At 49.5% G+C, this 21963-nt stretch overlaps 9 protein-coding genes across 9 annotated transcripts; 4 read left to right on the forward strand and 5 right to left on the reverse strand.

Moving 5' to 3' along the window:
* Nucleotides 1-67: 67 nt before the first annotated feature.
* AYO20_07369 (hypothetical protein) lies at nucleotides 68-1964 on the forward strand (the record flags this gene model as incomplete). Its single annotated transcript, XM_022645655.1, has 5 exons — nucleotides 68-586; nucleotides 646-1399; nucleotides 1455-1513; nucleotides 1566-1737; nucleotides 1792-1964. 5 exons carry the CDS (start codon nucleotides 68-70, stop codon nucleotides 1962-1964), a joined length of 1677 nt encoding a protein of 558 aa, XP_022498370.1.
* A 1591-nt stretch (nucleotides 1965-3555) lies between these two features.
* Nucleotides 3556-4170, reverse strand: AYO20_07370 (hypothetical protein; the record flags this gene model as incomplete). Its single annotated transcript, XM_022645656.1, has 1 exon — nucleotides 3556-4170. The coding sequence occupies one exon, from the start codon at nucleotides 4168-4170 to the stop codon at nucleotides 3556-3558; it is 615 nt and encodes a 204-aa protein (XP_022498371.1).
* Nucleotides 4171-5051: 881 nt separating this feature from the next.
* Nucleotides 5052-5444, forward strand: AYO20_07371 (hypothetical protein; the record flags this gene model as incomplete). The annotated part of the gene is made up of 1 exon (XM_022645657.1): nucleotides 5052-5444. One exon carries the CDS (start codon nucleotides 5052-5054, stop codon nucleotides 5442-5444), a length of 393 nt encoding a protein of 130 aa, XP_022498372.1.
* Nucleotides 5445-7123: 1679 nt separating this feature from the next.
* On the forward strand, nucleotides 7124-10227 carry AYO20_07372 (hypothetical protein; the record flags this gene model as incomplete). The annotated part of the gene is made up of 5 exons (XM_022645658.1): nucleotides 7124-7183; nucleotides 7232-7289; nucleotides 7338-8567; nucleotides 9349-10125; nucleotides 10196-10227. The coding sequence occupies 5 exons, from the start codon at nucleotides 7124-7126 to the stop codon at nucleotides 10225-10227; spliced, it is 2157 nt and encodes a 718-aa protein (XP_022498373.1).
* An 859-nt stretch (nucleotides 10228-11086) lies between these two features.
* On the reverse strand, nucleotides 11087-11623 carry AYO20_07373 (hypothetical protein; the record flags this gene model as incomplete). The annotated part of the gene is made up of 1 exon (XM_022645659.1): nucleotides 11087-11623. One exon carries the CDS (start codon nucleotides 11621-11623, stop codon nucleotides 11087-11089), a length of 537 nt encoding a protein of 178 aa, XP_022498374.1.
* An 802-nt stretch (nucleotides 11624-12425) lies between these two features.
* On the reverse strand, nucleotides 12426-12794 carry AYO20_07374 (hypothetical protein; the record flags this gene model as incomplete). The annotated part of the gene is made up of 1 exon (XM_022645660.1): nucleotides 12426-12794. One exon carries the CDS (start codon nucleotides 12792-12794, stop codon nucleotides 12426-12428), a length of 369 nt encoding a protein of 122 aa, XP_022498375.1.
* A 950-nt stretch (nucleotides 12795-13744) lies between these two features.
* AYO20_07375 (hypothetical protein) lies at nucleotides 13745-14620 on the reverse strand (the record flags this gene model as incomplete). Its single annotated transcript, XM_022645661.1, has 1 exon — nucleotides 13745-14620. The coding sequence occupies one exon, from the start codon at nucleotides 14618-14620 to the stop codon at nucleotides 13745-13747; it is 876 nt and encodes a 291-aa protein (XP_022498376.1).
* A 1601-nt stretch (nucleotides 14621-16221) lies between these two features.
* AYO20_07376 (hypothetical protein) lies at nucleotides 16222-18482 on the forward strand (the record flags this gene model as incomplete). The annotated part of the gene is made up of 2 exons (XM_022645662.1): nucleotides 16222-16651; nucleotides 16702-18482. The coding sequence occupies 2 exons, from the start codon at nucleotides 16222-16224 to the stop codon at nucleotides 18480-18482; spliced, it is 2211 nt and encodes a 736-aa protein (XP_022498377.1).
* Nucleotides 18483-19027: 545 nt separating this feature from the next.
* On the reverse strand, nucleotides 19028-21710 carry AYO20_07377 (hypothetical protein; the record flags this gene model as incomplete). The annotated part of the gene is made up of 4 exons (XM_022645663.1): nucleotides 19028-19291; nucleotides 19341-20873; nucleotides 20921-21222; nucleotides 21272-21710. The coding sequence occupies 4 exons, from the start codon at nucleotides 21708-21710 to the stop codon at nucleotides 19028-19030; spliced, it is 2538 nt and encodes an 845-aa protein (XP_022498378.1).
* Nucleotides 21711-21963: the final 253 nt, after the last annotated feature.

A 21963-nucleotide genomic window follows, 5' to 3' on the forward strand; every position in this document is an offset into this window, starting at 1 on the left:
ATATAATAAGGATTCTGCACCACTTTTCTTCGTCAATATCTGGCTTTCACCACCCCACAATATCACCATGGATGTTACACAGTGGTACGCAACTGCCCTCGGTGGGCTCGTTGCTCTTTATGTCATCAGCTTTTCACTCCTGACAATCTTCAAGAAAATTGGCCCCGGAGCGAAATTTCAGATCAAGAAAATCGGTACCCATGTGAAACGTCAATTTCTCAAGCACGTGTACTATCCTCAAATTCCCAAGGTTTTGAGGGGCTCGGAGAAAACGACTCGGTTTGACCTCCTACTAACGATCATCTTTTTGATCGGGATAGTTTGCTCTACGACGATTCGGGTCGAAGATACCGCCGGGCTGAGAAGACGCTCCGGAGTGATTTCTATAATTAACCTCATCCCCCTATCCGGAGGGGCTCATATGAACTTCCTGACTAACGCCTGTGGGATTAGACTCGATGTTTATGGCCGCATTCACCGATGGCTGGGAAGGGTAGCCGTAGTTGAAGGTCTTGTTCATGTCATCGCGGCGGTATCTTTGCAGATGCCCGATTTACATGTGCTCCCGGACATCGCAGGGCTGACAGTGAGTTTGCGTTCTGATCCCTGGGAAGAAGGGGGCGATGAGCTGACAGAGATCTACAGGCTACAGCCACTATGGTGACACTGGTCCTTTGTTCCCTGTCAAGCGTCCGCGACCGTTTCTACGAAATCTTCCTCAAACTCCATCTGATACTTGCTACTGCATTGATCGCCACATTATTCATCCACAGCAAATCCAAAAGACTAACAGCAACGCCGACCCTGTATTTGCTCTCCGCGATCTGTCTTCAAATTTTGATTCGTGGACTGCGATTTGGAGAAGTCCTGTATCGAAACGTCAAGTACAGAACGCCGGTCGGGCGAGCCGTGATACGATCGGTCATTTTCAAGAGGGACTCTTCCAGGGACATACCAGTTTCCGACGTTGTCCACGTGCACGTCAGACCATCAAGACCGTGGCGGTACCGCGCCGGTCAGTACGTGTATCTCTGTATTCCCGGGTTGACTTACACCTCTTTTGCACAGTCGCACCCATTTTACGTTGCCTGGTGGTACCAACACCAAGGGAATGATTACGTCGTTCTCATCGTCCAGAGAAGGAGAGGTCTTACAAACGACCTACGCATGCACGCCAGCGCCAGTGACGACCCTAGCCAGCACTCTGAGAGGAGAGCATTAATCGAGGGACCATACGGAAGAGAACTGAACCTCGAATCATATGAAACGGTCATGTTGTTCGCCACAGACATCGGCATCGCCGGCCAGATCGCTCATGTCACACAGCTTCTGGAAGGGTATCGAAGCGGTGGGATCAAGACCCAAAGGATACGTCTTTTCTGGGAAATCGATTCCGAGCGTAAGCCTCATGAATCTTGTCCCATGATGTTGAACGTTTCGACTGATTACTCTAGTACATGCCGCCTGGGTGGCTGATATGATGAAGGACTTATTGAATGAGGATAGGGATCGAGTACGACAGAGCATAGTCACCATCATCACCAGGTACTAACTGGTGATCTTAGATTCTCGATATTAAGCTGTTCGTCGTGGGATTCTTCCTCTCCGTCCACACTAACCGAGGCGACACGGCCCAGCTTGGAAAGCGCATCAATATCGCGTATCAGGCCATGGACGCCGAAAATCTGATCAACTCAGAGGTCGAAAATCGGCATCCTGGTCGTATAGTGGTTTCCTGTAAGTGACGGCCGCATCTTCTTCTCGAGTCACCAACTAACAAAGAAACAATAGTGTGCACCAATGACGAGATGAGTGACAAGGTTCGAGGGGTTGTGCGGGGTAAATTGGATACGAACATTCATCTGGAAGAGCTTGAATTTCGTCCTGCGTCGTCTAGAGGTAGAAGGAAGGGGTGGAGGGAGATGTTCGCGGTCGGCAGCAAGGCACGCGCCGCCCAGGTGTGAAGAGTCACGGCAGACGTGGTCCAGTAGAACAGTATTTTCGCAACTAATGCACGTCGCTGAACAGGGAAGGAGTGCCCAGCAGCCGCCGGGCGAGCCAGTTAGAACGAATGGTACCCTCGTCTATTTGTCTTCCCGCCTTGGCATTGCTACTCACACACACAAGCATGCACACCTTTCCCGCCCGTGATTGCGTCCTTTTGTGCTTGATAATGCGAGTCATCCGGGCTGTGCATCGAACCAGTCACACCACACATGTCGCCAACCCGACGCGGTGGACTAAAGCGACAAAGATCTGCGTCTCCACAGAGTCCAAGCCCTCTGCCCCAAGAATGGGTCTAAGTAATTCAACGTCGGGTGCTTCCTATCACATGTCAGAGACATGTCGGTTGTTTCTAAAAGGAGCGGGGGCGAGAGGCGAAGAACAGGAATGAGCGGAAGGACAACGAAAGTGAAGTGGGTGCGACGGCTGGTGAATTTTCCGCTAGCTAGAAGATGGGGCAGGGCCTTCACGCGAAAGATCCGTGATGAGATGGCTAGCTACGTACTGGGTACATTGAGCGTTATGTTGACGAAAGTCAACCAGTCCAGCCTCGACGTTTTATCCCTGCGCCATCATTCTCAATATCCTCATGACATTGTTGGAAGTTTATCAAGGCTTTTTGAAGAGATTCAACCGCGAGCTTAACCTCTTCCAAAAGGTATACGCTTGCCCCATGCTTTCTTTTTTGATAGACGAGCTCTCTTCTGAGCTGCTCATTTTCCCAAGTTCGCTGTTCTATCATCTGAGAGAGGTTAGAGGTCGGGATTTTACTAGCCGCCTGCCGTATTTCCGAAGCCTCCTCGATGTTTACTGGATCATCGGCTGCAGGAGGGTTTGGTAGGGGTTCACTGATGTTGCCAGGCAGCAAGCGGAACTTTGTTCGTTTATGTCGAAGCATATCGCAGAAGCTTCGATCAAGGACGATTCAAACCGCCAACAGAAGGGTTTTTTATAGTAACGCTGAGGATAGGCCGCTTGTCGATAGTCGGGCTCAATGCGCCTGTCTGGAACTTGCTAGCGAGCACGTCCATCGAGGAGGGAAAGGTTTGGGCGTTTATCTTACTCTGTGGGTCCCACCTCGGGCCCTCGCTCCGGTCACCACAATATGGTGACCCTTTTTTCAACCCATCCCGGGGCGAACTTGGCCGGGGCCTGTTTGTGGGCACCACTGCAACTTCGACCTGGGAGCTCAGACTAGGATGTTTGATGCACTCGTTTGGGTGGACAAGGCAAGAGGGTGCCAAGGATAAACCTGGCAATCACGTAGTCTACACTTGCTTCCACGGTAAACGGGCAATGCTCTCCTAAGGTCAAGTACTCGAGGGATATTCCTCTTCTGGGCTTAGGGCAACAGGTTGTCAGTTCACTCCAGAATGCTCTACGGTTGGATCATGCTCCTCAAAGGAATGCTGGATCTAGATTATCCGGCAAAGTATTGATTTTAAATTGGAACAACATTCGACTGTGACAATCAAACTTGCGCCGACTTGCCCAACCTAGGTACACAAATATCCAGTTAAACCGTCAGATCTCGCTCCAGGCCTCAGTTTCCTATTTCGAGGCGGTCCTCGGGGCAGTCTTCCGCTTTCGGGATCGGGTTGCCCGTCCCGTCGGTTTGGAGGGCGCCGCGTTATCGCGACCGTTGTTCATATTGGGCTCAACAGCTAATGGCTGAAGCTGGTCGGGAGACCCCTCATGCAGCTTCTGAAGCTCATCGGCCCTCTGCGTGACCTCACGGATGTGGTCCGCGGCATTAGCCAACGCAATGTGGTGGTCCTGTGCCATCGCGGATTTCTCTTTCTCAAGGTCTGCAATCTTTGCCTCGAGTCGCTCCTTTTCCAAGGCCCATTCTAACCGATCCAAGTCTGACTCGCCAACGACGGTATTGTTAGCTTTGACGGACTGCTCCTGGACGGCTGCCTGAAGGGTTTGCATGGTTTGTTGAGCGGTTTCAAGTTGTTTGTGGAGTGACCGATTATTCTTATACATGCTGTTGAGCTCGTTGATCGCCCCGTTGTATTGGCCATGGAGGTCTTCGTACGCTCGGGCACACTCGAACCGCATCTTACGTTCCTGATGATAGGCATGTTCGTATGCCTTGTGTGTTTTGGCGTAGTCAGAGAAACCTGAAATAGTACTGCGAGCGGCCCCCAACATGGTAGACATGTTGCAAAGCATTTGATCGACCTCAATAAGTTGTTGATTGGCGGGAAGGTGGTCGGTCCATGCACTGTTGTGGGGAGGTGGCGCTTCCTTACTTTTGTCGATAGGAATTGACTAACTAGGTTAGACGGCTTTACGCCATTTGCACCAGAAGGAGCCTCACCGGCGTCGGATTGAGCTGTTGAGCAGCCATCATTGAGGGGATATTCAGTGTCAATTGCTTTCCTCTCATGAGTGACTTTCTTGTCTTGGATCGATGGGGGGTCCTTGCAGCAGCAGAGGGAGATCAGCGAACCTATATAGGCCTGTTGAGTCCTAGACCTTGCTCCCCAAAGGATATTCACACGATACGATGAGCTCTGGGGCCCAAAATGAAAGGACCTTTCTTGGGGCGACGACGGCAGATATCAAGGCTTAAACCCGTAATTGTCTTTCAAGTTGGCGGGCGTCCATCAATGGCCAATCAAACTTCCTTCCCAGTGGGGCCGGGAACTAATCTGCTCCATCTGACGCCGCACCTTATACCATCTTGAGTTACCACGGCAAGAAGATCTTGTGTTGTTCAACTTTTGGGACCCTTTGAGGTTCCCAAAATTCGACTCTTGACGGGCATTTAGGCCCTTCAATGTTCCTTTAATTAGCATATGTATGACAAAATTAGGACGCACTAGGATGGTTCATGAAGAGGGCCCTCTTCCCCGGGTCGTTCCGTCAAGGCGCTTGAAAAGCAATAATCTGTACCTCACTATCAAGGGATAGGTCTAAGCCACCCGCGCAGCTGGCTACTATAGTTATTCTCCTTGCGTACTTGTGGAGTTTTAGTGTATGTTTAAAAGGTTTTGATCGGTCTTAACAAGACGCAGGAGCCATGCAACGTGATGACCATGTCACACCAGGATATCCCCCAAGTAGATCATTTTGATATCAACGAGGAGTTTCTGAAAGAACTTGGTCAGGACTTTTCCTATTTTGATCCCTGTCCGCATGATTTCATATCCGACGACCTTGAACAGCAATGCCAGTCGAATTTGGCGTTTGATTCGCTTGACGTGCCACCCTTACCGACAATGGAGTGGTTAGACTACGGAGCACAGCGAACGGATCATATGGCGCAGATGGGAGAAGATCTCACACTACAAACACAGCCTACTGCTGCTAATCATGACATGACCAATGAAGCCCCGAAAGCGGGAGGGGAGCTGGAAACCGTCGTTCTCAAGCTTCAGGAGAGAATAGAACGACTCGAGAAGGAACTTGAGAATGTCCAGAATGAGTAAGCTTTTTCTTTCAGCAGAAATGGTTAAAGTCAGGCTAACGCAATGCTAAAAGGCGAGAGGAGGAGAGGGAAAGGTAAAGTGGTTCGAAATTTGATGACCCATGACTAATTGGTAAGTAGATTGTGCATGGAGGTTGAAAAGAACGTTAAAAACCTGGAGGATTGGAATGCAGAACTGAAGCAGTTAGTTGTCAACCTAGTCGAGGAACTAAGTGAGGCTGGGGTTATCACGTCGCGTTAGAGCCGGAACAGGATCACTATGTTGTAGAGGATCAGCATGAAGGGAATAGACTAGCTTCATTACTCAACCCGTCTCCAGAGTCGAACAATTTGAACGGACTAAGTTGCGCGAATCATTGATCTGCACTTACGCCAGATCCAGATTAAACCTATACTGGGAATATCCTCCTATAGTGTGCACGTCATCAGCAGCTCGTCATGAAGCAGTTTGTCGGGCGATGAATCATATTCCGGTCCTCTCTACATCATGTAATACTATTTCTGGTACAAGCATTGAGTACGTGGTGCTAAACTATTTCCCGGTACAAGGATGGGAGGGGTACGTAGTGAAATGCTATCTCCCGGTACAAGGATGGGAGGGGTACGTCGGGCAACACGCTATACGAGGAAGAGGCAGTTCCTGGTACAGAGGGGGGACGAGGAAAAGGTAAGTCCTGGTACGGAGGGGGATGCTATTTCCCAGTACAAGCATTGGGGTACGTCGGGCACATGCCTTCTCCCAGTACAAGCATTGGGGCCACGTCCCGGCTGAGGACCCATTTCCCCCCCCCCCCCTAACGGGAGGCCTAGCGGCATTATACTTCGTATTACTATATCGTGTCTAGTCGACACTTCAGAGTGATAACTAGGGAGCCCCGAAACAAGTCCCTGCATCCTACGGAAGCTCGGTAGCGCATATCTTGGAAGTTGGGGGCCGAAGCTCTAATCAGGACAGCGGGCGCTACGCCTGTCAGGGTAGGCCACATACACTGCCGACCATTACCGGCAAGGATGGCGCCATGGGGCCAGTCTCTGCGGTCTATCGCAGTAGCCGAGCGATAGTTTCAGGGATTCAGACTCGATCCGCCGGAATTAAGGCGGCGCATAGCTCCGGAGAGCCTTCGATTAGTGAGTGTGGGTGACGAACGATGAATTGCCGTTAGCCGCCGGCCCGGGCCGCGCTAGTATTTAGTATGATATAAGGTGCCCTCGATTGGGCTATGCCATTACCGAACGGATAGATATCTAGCCTTCGCCACGACGCCAAGAGTCAATAAACCCAGTAATTACTTTAACAAAGAAAGTGATGCTACTAAGGTTGCAGGATGGCCCCCGAGTGCTAAATGAGCTATCGGCAGCCTTGGTAAAGAATCAACAAGAAAGGCATCAGCTACCTGACCTTTGCTCAATCGATACCTATTAGGGCCAATACATGGTAAACTCGCCCAGCACCGACGGAAGCCTACTAGTATTAGAAGACGTCGCTGTCCACAGGCACAAGCTGCATCACCGTCGCCTTCTAGCGTTTCTGAATTCAGGCCTTTATCTAAACATCCCTCCACTCCGTCAGCCTTTTCTGCCAAAAACATGTTTGGCTGGCTTGTAAAAGTGATTTCAGATTGCTTTATGCAAAGGAGAACATCAGAATCCACCTTCTGCATGAAGGCGCGATCGTCCAAGATGTTCATTGTCGCCGCGTGCGCCCTGGCTGTTTTCACTGACTCGTACCTCTATAGTATGGTAAGTAGAATCACAGCGACAACAGCCTATCCACTGACTCCTACTAAGGTGGTCCCAATCCTCCCTTTCGCACTGGTCAATCGGGCAGGAGTACAGGAGAGTGATGGTATGTCCAGGATCCGCATCTGAGAGTACACTTTCTAACCATGTGAAGTCGGACCATGGACATCGGCACTATTGGCCTGCTATGCGGCAGCCAGTTTGGCGATCTGTCCGGTTGCTGGCTATCTGGCAGATTATTTCACCTTACGCCGCACCACCTTCATTCTCGGTCTTCTCGTCCTTGCCGGCTCCACCACGCTCTTGTGTATTGGCTCATCAACGGCCCTCTTTGTCCTTGGAAGACTTCTGCAGGGTGCCTCGAGTGCCATCACATGGACTACAGCACTCACCGTTGCGGCAGAAACCGTGGACACGAGTGAAGTGGGGAGAACTATGGGCTTCTGTAGCCTAGGGATGAGCCTAGCCATGCTTCTCGGTCCTATCCTGGGAGGACTGTTGTTCCAACACCGTGGCTACCAATCTGTCTATGGTCTCGCATTCGGCCTCCTCGCTATTGATATTATCTGGAGGCTCTTGATCATGGAAAGAAACGTCGATACTCAGAATATCGACCCCCAGCGTTGGAATTACTGGACCTTTGACTACGGAGATGATGGCACGCCCAGAATAGTCCCGCTGGGTCAGAGGGACGAATTTTTCGACGTAGAGTCACTCTCTTGGGGGACACGAACTCTACAGCCCGAAGATTCACCAGGAGATACAAGTTCGGCCATTACATCACAACATATTAATCACGCGTTGCCTAAATTTGCCCAATGGGCAATCATTCTACGAGATGCCCGGCTCCAGGTTGCCCTTTGGGCGAGTCTTGTGCAAGTCACCTTGATCGCTTCCTTGGATGCCGTTCTCCCTCTTTTTGTCCACAGAATATTCTCCTGGGGACCGCAAGGCGCCGGTCTGATCTTCATCCCTGTGGTGATCCCATCTCTCCTGGCGATTTGTGCAGGCAGTATTGTCGACATCGTTGGCCCTAAATGGGTTGTGATAGCCGGATTCTCGGCTGCAGCCCCCGCATTATTGATGTTACGGCTGATCGAAGAAGACACTGTTGGCCAGGTCGTTCTATTGTGTGCTCTACTCCTCCTCTTGAGCACGGGATTGGCTTTCGTCGGCGCGCCGTTGATGGCGGAGATCACGTTCGCGGTCGAGGCAATCGAACACACTCGCCCTGGAGCATTCGGTCCTAGGGGGGCTGTTGCGCAGGCCTATGCCTTCTATTATGTATTTGTTTCTGGTGGCTTGTTGATAGGCCCCCTCTGGGGCGGCTTTGTCGAAAAGATCGCAGGGTGGAAGACAATGACCTTGACTTTTGCCCTCCTCAGTGCGTTGATGGTGGTTCCAACGGGCATTTTCACTGGGGGTTGCATCGCCATGAGGCGACCGCCTTGCCGATGCTTGAAGAGGACTCGACCAAGTTAGTTGCTAGTGCATTTTCCAGGCTCGGAATGTGAGCGGAGGCATAATACGCAATCGGCGGCAAAAGCTATTGAGTGACGTCCCCGCTATTGCACACGTAGTTCGGCTACTAACTAACCTCCAAAGATGTTAGCTTTAGTGTTGCCCTTTCCGCCGACTGAATCCCTGCATAATGGTAGTGATCATCACTTCGATGATCCATCCGTATCCGTCATCACGCTAAGATTTTATCGCTTTCCTAGTAGCGTATAAAGCACAAGCCGTTCTCCATCCTCCTTTACCGCAATCTGAACAGTGTTTATGCCTGAGCCGGTTTCCATTTGAAGTACACCCTGCCCTGTGAAACTCCCGACATGAGTCCTCCGAGTCTGGCGGCCTACATACTTACGCTGCTCTGTGTTGTTGCCGTGTCCAAGTTTATCACTGACAGTTACTTCGTCTCACCGCTGTGAAAGCTACCGGGTCCATGGATGACTCGGTTTTCACGGCTCCGAATACTCTACGTTCGTTGGTCCCCCAGGGTTTCGGAGAACAAGTATATCCATGAACTGCATCAGAGATACGGACCCCTCGTGAGGATAGGCCCGAACGAAATCAGTGTATCTTCTATAGATGCGGTCAGGAAGGTACTTGACTTTCCAAAGGATGACATCTATGTGCCTCACTTTATATTCTACGGGTAATAGTCAAATACAGCTTCTACCTCATCCAGGTTTACTCACGAAGCACTAGAGCTCTAAACATGTTCACCATGATGGACAGAAAACAACATGCCGAACGGAAAAAGATGATATCGAAAAGCTACACTAAATCAACTATCTTGTCTTCCGGCGCCCTACGAGAGACGTTCAATGTTCTGGTCTCAGAGCAGCTCTTGCCACTCATAGAAGAGAGTTCCACCACGAGGATACCAATAGAAGTGTGCGATCTAAATCGAGCATATGCGATGGATATCTTCACAAGCTACCAGTACGGGTCCTCCTTGAAAACAACATTCATCCAAGACATGAAGCGCCGTCAATGGTACTTTACGAGATATTTTCGGAGCAGACCCTATTTTTTTGCCATGACAGAGATGCCAGGTTTTCTTACTCTCCTCTCTCGGCTAAGCGCTCCCTTCAGAGCGAGGTCGATCAAGAAGGCTCTCAACGAGCTTGAGAATTGGAACCTCGAAATGTGCGACAAGGCTGTGGGGCTTATCATTGCCGAAGAATCGAGTGGGATTGGCATGGCGAAGAGGGAGTACCCTGTCATTTTGGCGCAACTATATGTCTCACTACAACGTTTCCACTCAGAGATTACGGATCTCAGTTCGCCGCAGAAACAGTCTGCCTACCCTTTTCGATACGAACTTGCTAGCGAAATGTTCGACCACAACTTGGGTGCTCACGAAACCATTGGAAATGCTATTTCGTGCATTCAATTTGAGCTGTCGCGTCATCCAAAAGTCCAGGAAAAATTGCGTACCGAACTTCAAAAGCTCGTACCTATTCAATCTTCATGCAGGGGAGGTAGCGAAATTCTTCTTCCCAGTCTTCAAGCAGTCGACTCCTGTCCATTATTAAATGCAGTCATACTGGAAACATTTCGAGTGTGGCCCGTGGCACGTACTCGGCCACGACTATCACCGACAGTATGCTCGCTGGAGGGTTACGGGAACATCCCCCGTCATGTCAAGATCCAGGTCTACCCCTATACACTGCATCGCAACGTCGACGTTTTTTCCGAGCCAGATGCTTGGATACCCGAACGCTGGACTTGCTCTGGTCCTGAAAAGGTTGAAACGATGAGAAAATGGCTGCTGCCGTTCGGTGGTGGCGAGAGAATGTGTATCGGGAACCATTTCGCAAACATAAGTGAGTGAACCTCTCTACGCTGCACGATTGAAACTGTTTTGAACATTTAACCCAGCAACTAAGTACCTCATTGCGGCAATATATACAAAATATACCAGTACTGTCGTCTGCCAACGCGATATGAACCTTACCGATGGATTCATTGCTGGACCTCAAGGGGGGAAATTGATTCTGCAGTTCCAGCACGCCTAGGCCATACTATTTAACCGTCGCGATACTGGATAGGCCTCTGATTGAACAACTACGGTTGGAGATATACGAAGCGAGAGTTTTAAACAGTATAAGGCACTATTTACGCATTCAGCACTTTCTCATTACGATCTTTCATCATTCTTGTATAGTTCGATGCGGTTCTTCTACTATCTTAGGAAGGAAAGGGATACCACCTACAAAGATTGAGCTTGGGTAGATTCAAGGCCAGTGTACTCTACCTCAAAGGGCAAGAGAATATAGTAGATTTGAGAACGAAATACATAGTACCCGTATAGCACTTCGCTTAAGGCCAAAAACTTGCAGAGGAACTCCCGAGTTACTTATTCTGGGAGAGTCATCGACACTGGGCGTACCTTCAAGGGCAGTTATTGGGTCTGACGGCGGCGTTAGGGAGCGGTTTCCCTGACAATTCGGCCGCTGCCTGTAAGTATGCATCGATAGCGGGCAATACGGTGCCACAACGCACGCCGTTGATCAGGGTAACGGTCATATTGACTTGGTCTGGAGTGAAACTTGCTCCGTTAGCCACGAGACCTCTCAACCCATCAACGACAAATTGCAGTGTTCCATCGTTAACCAAGGTTGTGTTTGCTGCAACAACGTTCGGGTCGAGATTGTCCACGTCAAGGAACGCTGCATCAAGGGCGCCCTTTTGGTTAAGCTCATCGCCCTCAGCGGCAAGAGCTGATGCCGCTGCGTTTACCAAGTCTTGGCCACTGAGCGAGGGTGCCATAGACAAGAATTGAGAAACACGGGAGGTGTCGCCGGCCCAAATTAACTGCGCAATGCCGACGTTAAAGGCTGAAATTTGGCGGGCGGCAAGAATAGGTGTACCCAGGGACAACGCCGGGGTGAGTGCAAGGATTGTTGTAACAATGCCGGCGTAATACATATTGGATGTAGACGTAAAGAGAGGTCTGTAGCAGTGTTGTGAAAAGGCGATGTGAAGAGATTACGATGAAAATTTGTTCTTCTGATTAACAGATAGTTGTGCGATCGGTGTTTCTTATGTCTAGACTGTAAAATTGTAGATCATATTAAGTACTTATGCGCTCCATAGCACCACCGGTGAAATATATATAAGTCCACATTCAAATAGAGAGGACGTATCGGGAGCTAATAGTGCTTGCTTGTAGTTTTGCGCCTGTCACAGATTATGGCCCTTCCGGGCCCCGGAATGGCCCCTAGGGGGGCGGCCGGGGCGAAAGATTCACACCAATTCGTCTAGGACTTCCTTCCTGCTCGGCTTCTGTAATAATGAGTTCCCTATTCAGGGCGCTCTTGATGTGGCCCGGAAATTGGAACTTCCTTGCTACAATGCCTAGCACAAATTATTTCGTTTCTTCCAGGCAAGGTGCGCGAGATTTCTAGCCGGCTTCTGTCATCCAGTGTGAGGCTGATGAAGGGGCGCAGTCTTTCTGAGCCTTCCTAGATGGCAACACTTACAGTAGTAAGCCGAAAGGCCAGGAATAGGGCACCGTCGTGCGAAGAGACGGATCGCGCGTGACTCGATATGCTAATGGCCTGGCCGTTCTCTGCACGAACACGCTTAACTTTGTGTTAGAAGGGAAAATTCTTTGGCGGACCACACCTGGTCTAAACCCTACATACGTTTTGGATTTTAGGAAGGTTTACATAGCGGTGGTTAAAAATCAAGTTGGTCTTTGTTGTATGATACAAAAAATTCGCGAATGCTAAATCCATCCGGAAGGGCTGTAGCTGGAATTGCCAGGAGCACTGTCCTCGATACGCCAGGAAGCAAGCCAATATTTTTCAGCTTCTATCTGCTCTTGAAAGCATTTTCCGAGAGCATTCTGTATTCTCAACAGAGCTTCATTGGCGCACTGGAGCAGATCTAGTGTCGAACACCATTCTTTTTGATAGTGTAGAATGCTTTTTTGCAGGTGATGATTCTCAAACGTAAGCTTGTCGAGCGTTTCCAAGTAGTCCCGTCGCTGAAACTCGTCTACCCTTTGGATTAAGGAGTCGATTGAGAAGGATTCTTCTGGAGTAGCGGGTACCGTTGACGGGATCCAGGAATCGTAGACAGACTCGGCATCCATGATTTTTTTCTGTTCGGACCAGGCCTAGAGGAGATAATGTGGAGGGGTTGAATAATTTCCTCTGTAGAACTCTACAGTAAAATGCCTATATTCTAGGAACGGCATCCCTCATATCCCAAAGGTCCGATATGCAATGGAACTAAGATTCAGCCTCATGGTTCCTCGATAAAGGAACCTAGAGTGGACCATACTTGGGTCCTCCCCCACTTGTCACAGGCAGAAAACATAGCCGAAACAGCCTTTCACTTTGACTGGACGTCCGCTGTTCTATTCCTCAAAAATTCCATTTCAACCGAAAAGTCATTTGGTTTCGCAGTGAGCTTGAAAAGACCAATTAAAATGTTTTGTTTCTGCATAATCTAGCCGAGGCGATTCAATCAGGCATCACTGAGGTATCCATTAGACGAAGACTAGACTATAACACACCGTATTGTCGAAATGGTACCCCCAAAATCTGTCTACCACATGCGCACAGAAAGCCACAATCACACATATCCCTAAGCTCAGCAAGGATCGATTGCCCAAATCTCTTGGGCCCTCATAGGAACCCGATGGCGAAGAAAACCTAGCCCATGACAATAATACAAAGGGCCAGACACGCCACTCTGAAATCTGAGGGGACTTTAGGAATTTCTCGGTACTCTGAGAGTGTAGAAAAGCGAGTTCAGAAGTGTACACCGTATACGGTTGGATAATGTACGCTTTGTATTACGCAAAGACAATGTTTCGGCGGCAAGAGGACAATCAAAAAGCCGTGGCTTGGGATATATCTTTTCGGAATATCATGTATCTTCGTGGAGTAAACTAGAATTCTTGTCCCAAATCACGGTATTTCCATCGAGGTAACAATAGATAGAAAGAATAAATGCGGAACTGGTAAAATAATGCCGCTCGCCAAACCAGCGGAGACAAATTCAGCGCCATACTATGTATCCTATCTAAATGAATATCTAGGAAGATGTAAGGGGATTAATGTTGAACGCTGTACGAGATTGAAAGTCTGACACAGCCGCAGTTTGAGGGTCCTGCTGGGGCAGTGGGTTCGATGCTGCGCCTCTGATGGGCCCGGCAACTATATCAAGATCAGAACAAGTGGTGTAGTACTCGTCTTTCCCGTCAGGAAGCCCCGGAGTTCCTGGAGCCGTGGGCCACTGCCATACCCAGTAAATTGTGTATGGAGTGTTGATCGGTAAATCTGGGGGTATAAGGACATCAGTCTCGCACCATTGTTCATTGACAGACCCAGGCTGGTCAGGAGTGGGATTTGGGTGTTCTTCCTGGCGACTCTCAGATATGCTACCGCCGTTGATCTGATAACACCTCCCATCGTCAAAGTTCTGAGCCGTAAGGAGTTTACCGCGGCCATCCCCTCCAGTGCCATCTGTTGTCCATTGGAGAACCCCCATTAATAGGTCGTTGTTAGTGGGCTGGCTGGTCCCAAAGACAAAGACCGTCCCGCCTCCCTGCGGCTTGCCAGGTTGGATTTGAGGGAGGGTAACGTGGCCGTTCTCAAGGTATTTCATGGCCACATAAGCTCCAGGTGACGCGCTCAGACGGGGGTAGCCATCCGTTTGATTGGCGCTTTCTTGAGTGGGCGAACACACGAGATCCGAATCATCCACCCTCGTTCTTCCTGAGTCTAACGGTGGCAAGAGATAGGTCATCATATTATCGTTAAAACCTAGATCGGATCGAGACACATAGCCGCGAGGATAACCGTTATTCCCGGTGAAGAACCCATTTTCGACCAACGTAAGCTGCTCATTCCACGTATGAGCAAGAGCTTGACTAAGCAGAATCGTAGTGGGAAGGAATATCCAATGCATAATGGGTTCAGGATGTAGAGCTCTCGGTCTAGAGCCGAACTTTAAAAGCCTGGCTCTTGATATATATCTACTGAGACCCGGTTTTTGGAACTCCTTAGTGATAGTCGCAGATTGCTAACCCCCATCTGTTCATGCACAGGAAGCGGGGACCCAGAACCGGGCCAGGAGTGGACATTGCCAGCTGGATGGGAAAGTCACGTTTGGGTCAACTTTACACGGATGTCGATCCAACGGACAAGTCTCAAAACAACTCAGGCACTAGAGTTTTAGCGAATGAAAATGCCAGAAACACAAAAAGCGATATTTCCATTTCAGTGATTCTCAAATGCTTTAAGCGGTTTGGAGGTGGCATATAGTCAGAGGGCTTAAGAGATAGTGGGCTCCGGATGAAGGTAGGAAATCGATTTGTATCAGCCAAATCGTGCAATACACATTCATATTGAATGATCGACCAAATGAAATAGCTATGCAATAAGAACTGACATTTGCTAACTTCCAAACACGCATTACAAGCCCTATTTATGATTTATTCAATGCCAATCTGCGAACACCATGTAGTTTAACACCACACTCCGAAAATGGCGCAAATAACTGCGAAGATATAGGAAGGATCCGGCCGAGATTGGGCTGCTCCCCCAGTAGAGATGTTGGCGTCCTCGTTTGCTGATATCGCTGTAGCGGATGAACGAAATGTAGATACAGGGATTTGGCTGAAGCCATATGTTAGGTTCGATGCATTAAACCCCGTGGCAGTAGAGCAAGCAGTGAAAGTGGCAGTGCTAGTGCTGGTTAACGGACGACCAGTGCTAGTGTTGATAGGACAAAGGCCGGTGGTGCATGCAATAGGGGAAATTATCGAAGATGAATTGGCGAAAGACGTTGCGACTCCTGGGCGGCTCAGGGCGATGGTTCCAGAGCCAGTTAGGTCACCTATCTGAATCTGGAGCGTGATAACTGGTGTGCGAAAGGAAGCATTACTCGATAGTGTTGAGGTTGGCTCGGGGATACTGATGTTCCAATGTCTTGCTGGACTTGTTGCGAGTACATGTCTAAGAGACAGTGCGATTGGTGCTATCAGGAGGAAGCGCATAGTGGTCAATTGGGTCCCACTCACAATTAGGTTCAACTCTGAAACAACTTCAAGAGATGTCTTTGAGAAGTTGGAGAAAGTACTGCATGTTTACAGTAGTGTCTGCAGACATCTTTAATTCCTGAAACGGGCCCGTAAGAGGGAACCTTGAGGTTCCCGACAACGGGATTCCGCAACGCTGCAACTGTAGCCGAAGAGGCTCAAATCCAAAGACCCAGACGTCTAACAAACTCCAAAACTCATCAATCCAGCATAATTCAACTTTCAAATAAAGACCAACAAACGCGGGGTTCACCATGGGTCCTGTTTTCCGGCCTTTATGGGGGATAAACCCCGGGTATGGGAAGGGAGACGGAAAAGAGGTCCCCCGGTGAGCTCATCAAGGTCCCTTAAATCAGTCCGAGGTTTCTTTTCTGGGGCTTTCATAGGTGCGAGAATGACTATAAAGTGAGGATGGCTTCGGATTTCTCTTTTTTTTTGGTCTCTGACAACCCTTCATCAGACCGTTTCAATGGCGTCTTCGGGGTCTGGAGGCCAGGAAGGGCAACCTTCAAGTAGCTACGACATCGTGCCGCATTCTAGAAATATCTATCCTGCAGATGCTTCAGATTCCTCACCACCACAAGGATCGTCCCCAAACCTTCAGGATAAGGGTGGTCAACCTCTAGTTAACGGTGCTCAAGGAGAGGGAGGACAGGGTTCAGGAAAAACCGGTGACCATGGCGAAGCGAAAGCGAAAGCGAAAGCGTCGGGGAAACATACACGACTTCAAAAAGCAACCATCAAAAGGATAATGAAATGCGAAGAAAATCACTACTATGGAATCCTTGACGTGTCGCCATCAGCTCCGCAGGACGAAATTCGTGAGGCCTTCCGCAAACTCAGCTTTTTGACCCATCCAGACAAGACCAACTTTAGTCATGCAAAGGATGCATTTCAAAGTCAGCTTACAATTCATGGATCTGAAGTTTGACTGCTAACAGAGCTATAGGAGTCTCGAACGCTTATCAGGTGTTAGAAAGCATAGTTAACAGGAGGCGTTACGACAGAGAGGGCATGACATACAAGCCGAATGTCGAGGACGCCGAGGGCCTTTTTAACGATGTGTCTGCGAGTTTTGCTGACAACGCGTATGATGCCGACCCATACGACTCGCACGACTCAACCGACGATGACATGTCCGACCAAGACGATGGGGGTAGTGATGAACCTGACGACTTGACGTTGGCGATCTACAAACAGGCAACGCCGTTTGTTAATCAATTTCTCCGCGGCATGCCTGCTGATCTTGACAAACTCAAAGAGTTGAATGGGCAATTACTGACACGTAACAAGAAGGAGAATGTCCGGGATCTTAAGTTCTACATTAATACTAACGTTCTACAGGCGATGGCCCAGGGACTGGCTAATGCTTTTGGAACCCTGGATAAAGAGCCAACCAATGAGAAGGAGGTGGAAACCTTGGCGAACCTGGACGAGCAACTCGAAAAGCTGAAAAGGTCTTTCCGTTACCCCGAAGACTGGAAGATCGAGCATCCTGCGGGCATCAAAGAGAAAGTTGAGCAGGAGCTTCGAAAGCGAAGCAAAGGAAAGGGGCGCGCTGATCCCGCGCCAGAAAGCACTCCAAATAACGACGCACAAGCTGGCTCATCCACGAATCAAGGACAAGAGCGTCGGGCTCCCGCGCCAGAAAGCACTCCAAATAACGACGCACAAGCTGGCTCATCCACGGATCAAGGACAAGAGCGCGCTGATCAGATCATGACGGACATCGATGGCCAGGCAGGAAATCTATCAGGCCATCCAATCACCGTGTCACCAGCCACCTCAGCAGAGGTGGGAAGGGTTCGGAGCAAGGTACTCCAGATTTGGGCTGAACAGAAGCATGACATCCACATCACCGACGACGGGGATGCCATCTTGTGTTACAAGGCTCTTTCCAAAGAAGGGAAGGACCCGTATGCCTACGAATTTGTAGTGATGACCCCGAGGACACCCCACTTTCAGGTCAAGACGGGCGCGGAGATCGGTCGCCGGAATGTTAAAGCCTACCTAGAATTAGGGAACAAATATCGGATTTATACTGACAAAGGTGACGACAATACACCGAAGTATACTTGGAGACAGAAAGACAACTTTCAGGATCTGCTATTCGTCGCGTCAAAGCCACGAAAATCCAGCACAGCCGGTAAAACGCCCAAGGCCGCTGATACACAATGTTGCGTCCTGTGGAAGGACCCCCAAAAAGCTCAGGGTGCTCGGTTCGCGGTCATGGCCAGAAACCACTTCAAGAGTGTGGCAGACGACGACGAAAGAAAGCTCATCGAGAAGTATTGCAGATCCATGGGCGTCTTAGCCCCATGGGAGATGAATCCCAAAACGCTACAGCTGTCAGCGGATACTCCACTAGGACAACAACTTCTATCCGCCGGGCGGTCAGGTTCGTTGTTGAGTGCGCAATCATTAGTCAGTTCAAATGCCCCGGCGCTACCACTGAATGGTGGGAATGCAGTGGCTCAAGACGTGATGACGACTCTCCAGAGCTCCATCGCTTCGCTTCAAACACATGTACAAAGGATGGAGTCAAGGTTTGAGAGTACGATGATGTCGATGAATGAGGCAATTTTAAAGCAACAGGAGCAGCAGACGAAGATGCAAGAAAGCATGGATCGCGATCGAGTTGAACAAACCTCCATCAATAAGGAGCTCCTCGTGCTCCTCAGAAATCTGACTCTAGGGTCACCAAACAGCTCCTCGGCAAATTCAACATAAGATCAACGTTGGTTCCCTCCATGACGAAGCTGGGAAACAGAATCAAGATGTCTGGCGTATATTCTTCAGGTGGTACGATTTCTCTCCGGCGTTTGGTGTTTATCTGGCTAGCCCCTCGTATTAGGTGTTCCTGGTCTGGTGTTGGCGTAGGTGTCCCTGATTCCACTCGTGGTTTTGGCTCGGTTTGTATTTGCCGTCGGCAGGATCCGCACGGCCAATTTGCAGCGTGTCTTGCGCATAATTTTTGGTAGTTAGCTTGCATAATGGAACGATTACCCTTTACTCGAACCGGGAATTTCTGTGCACAAGGCTTTCTACTGCCAGCTGTCCCTGGCGAGATCTGTACAAGCTTTATGTTTGCTTTAGGAGAATAACATTCCTTCCTTTATAATATTAGACGACTATGGCTAGTAGCATAAAGCCTTAAAGCCTCCATAAATATGTCATTTAAATTCCCACACAGTACTATATACCTCAAACTGGTCATTACTATACACCTTGCTGGCTTGACAAACTTTTCATAGGTTCAACAGTAACATAAAAGTTCATAACTCGAAAGCAGTAGACTCATCTTGAGGTCGAGCAAGGTAAATCATCCTCGACCGCTGATTGACAACGACGTCGAAAAATTGATCCTCAGATAGACCTCTTCCATCCTCATCGTAGGGATGTAGGCCATCGTTCCTCCACAGATGGCGCGTCACCTTCTCACCAACTTCGTCCCGTTTGCAGTCGCTCTCCATAAGATTCCATTTGCCATTTTCCCAGATCGAGATTGACACAGTTTGTTCATGGATAGGTTGAGATTCCTGCGTCAGGTTAGTTTCCCCAAGATGTGAAGCATTGTTTTCCACATACCTGTTGGGGTGAGGGAGATTCCAACATCAATCGTGACCTGCATGCCGGTGGTAGAGATCCAAACACACTCGGGCCAGAGGTTTGCTGTGTGGGTCTTGGCGAGCCTCCGTGACCGGGAGCAGCCGGTGAATTTTGCCGCTTCTTTCTCACTACCGACTTGCTTTGTGCGCTCGCGTTCGGATTCTGGCCAAGAATTATCTTCTTTGCCTGGCCTGTATCGATGGGATACATTTGCGGGCTTTCGAAAACGAACCGGAATTGGGAAGGTGGACGTGGGTCACTCCACCTTCCTCTCTTGAGGCTAGTGGTCAAACTTTGGGCATCTGTCCCTGGCGGCACGTCTACGTTGGTGTCCTGCCCTTCCATGTTGACGTCCTGTTCACGCGACTCTTGATGGGTTGTATCGACGCCACTTTGATCCTGCATATTGACGTCTTGATCGTGGGGCTCGCCACCATTCTCACCAGGATCCTGATTTGGGGGTTGGCTGTCCTGCTCAGCGGACGGTGGTTCTTCAGAGGGCAATTTCACGATCCCGAAAAAGGCAATGTAGACTGATTTTCGAACAAGGAAAGATGTCACTCCCTTACCGAGATCATCGTCAATATTGTTGAGATGTTTGAAGAACAAAAATGGTTGGCTGCTCTCGTAGGCGGAGCTGACAATCCACCCTCGGCGATGCGAGATTTTCTCGCCTGACCCGTCCACGGATGAGATGGAAACTGGGTTGTCCTCCGACATTTCCGTTGCCGTCTTCATCATTTCAGCAATCTGATCTTCAAAGTTCTCCAAGAGCCCATCCGGGTATTTGTATCTTTTCGGGTCGCGAGCCATGAGCAGCATGTCGCGGGCGATTGCTCGGTCTGCATCCTTGGTCCTCAACCGGTGGATCTCTTCCGATTCAAAACCTAGTCGGTAAGCCAGTGTTCCGATACCTCGCCACAAAGCAGGATTGGGTTTCCGTGGCTGTGGCGTTGCCTCTCTAGCTTCTTTCTTCGCTGCCTGAGGAACCATATCCAGCACGAAGCGCATCGCATAGGCGACGATTTGCCGGTACCCGACAGTTATTTGATGGGTGAGGCTTCCAGGAACCGACTGGAAAGAGGACTCGGAAGTTTGGAGGACGACCTGCCCGTCAGTCTGGTTCACGCCAGAGAAGGCATGTTCTGCCGCTTCTCGGATCGAATACTTGGACCTCCTTTTGGAGTTCACGAATAGTCTCCGCAGAATGGCGGCGCATGGTTTGATGTATATGAGATCTTGTCGTAGGGTGTAGAACGTCGGAATTGGGTAGGGGATTGAACTTAACTGTCTTAGAATATCGCCGCGATGTCTCGTGTCCCTGATCTCTCGGAATATTTGACCCTCGGACATCAGCTGCGTGACCTTATTTAAGTCATGCGGTGACGCCCCCGGAGCCCTTGACTGAAGCTCCGCAACGGTGTCTGGATCCGTAAGGTAGTACAGCTCTCTGTTCTCACGGAAGATTTTCTTCCACGTGTCGAAGATGAGCTCGGTATAGTGGATGATTTCCTAACAAATCGTCAGAACGAGATTCAATTGTTTACAGGGTAACTGACTGGTTCCATATTCATTCCGATCATCTTATGAAGCGTCCCAATGTTGAAGCCATATTTGCTGCTAGTCCAGAGTCCATAAAAGGGTAGGAGGCGCTTGAAAGCGGCACTAATATCCCTGCGAGCCAAAAAACGTCTTAGAATATCCCTCTTACTCTTTGTGAGACGAGCCCAGCATTGGAACTCGGCAAACTTGTCACCGGCAGACTCGTAGTATATGATCTTCAGAAATATAATGCCGTCCGAGAAATTTAGAGAATTTGAATACTCTTCTGATAAAGCCCTCTTTGATTTGTCGCTCAATCCTACGGGCCTTAGCAGAGATTTTAAAGATAGGCAGGCGCTGGACATTACCTTCTAGATAGAGATCCACTATCCACCACTTGTCTACAGCTCTCAATTTTGCCGACTCTCTGGCAGCTTGGATGCGATGTTTCCCTGTCAGGCATTCAATGTGTACATTGGGAGGAAATTTAAGCAGCGGCGGCAGCTCTTTCGGATTATCCAGGAGTCTATCGAGAGATACCTCTGAGGTTCCTGTGAACTCGATGGCGCGTGTCAGGTCAGCCAATGAGATGATCGCAGGCACGTGACGCTCTGGCCCTTCTCGGAGGCACCCTTCCTCCTCGTAGATAGCCTTCAGTCTCTCGACATTTGCCCTGTCGAGATCTCTTATATTCTCAGGCGTAAATCGAAGAACGTTGAGCATGACGCGAGCTTTTCCTCGAAAGTTGGACGCTTTGTCTCTGACAATATCTCGCTGATAGTCATTTACTTCGCTTTGACTGACCATGATGGCGGCTCGCAATCTGCATATTTGCCTGATCCCTGGCTCGTTGAGCAGAAAAAAAGTATTCCTTTGTACCAGTCTAAACTGAGGTTATATCCATTTTCGAGTGAGATGAAGACCTAACCAGCGCTCTCAGGTCCATATTTCGGGCCCGAAAGGGCCCATTCTAGGGAACTGTGAGGATGAGTTATGCGTTCGGCTTCCCAGTGATAACCAGTGATATTACATTTCTCCGTGAGCCTGTTTATTTCTTTCT

The sequence above is a fragment of the Fonsecaea nubica genome (genome assembly GCF_001646965.1).
Source record: "Fonsecaea nubica strain CBS 269.64 chromosome Unknown Scaff51, whole genome shotgun sequence".
Classification (NCBI taxonomy): Eukaryota; Fungi; Ascomycota; class Eurotiomycetes; order Chaetothyriales; family Herpotrichiellaceae; genus Fonsecaea; species Fonsecaea nubica.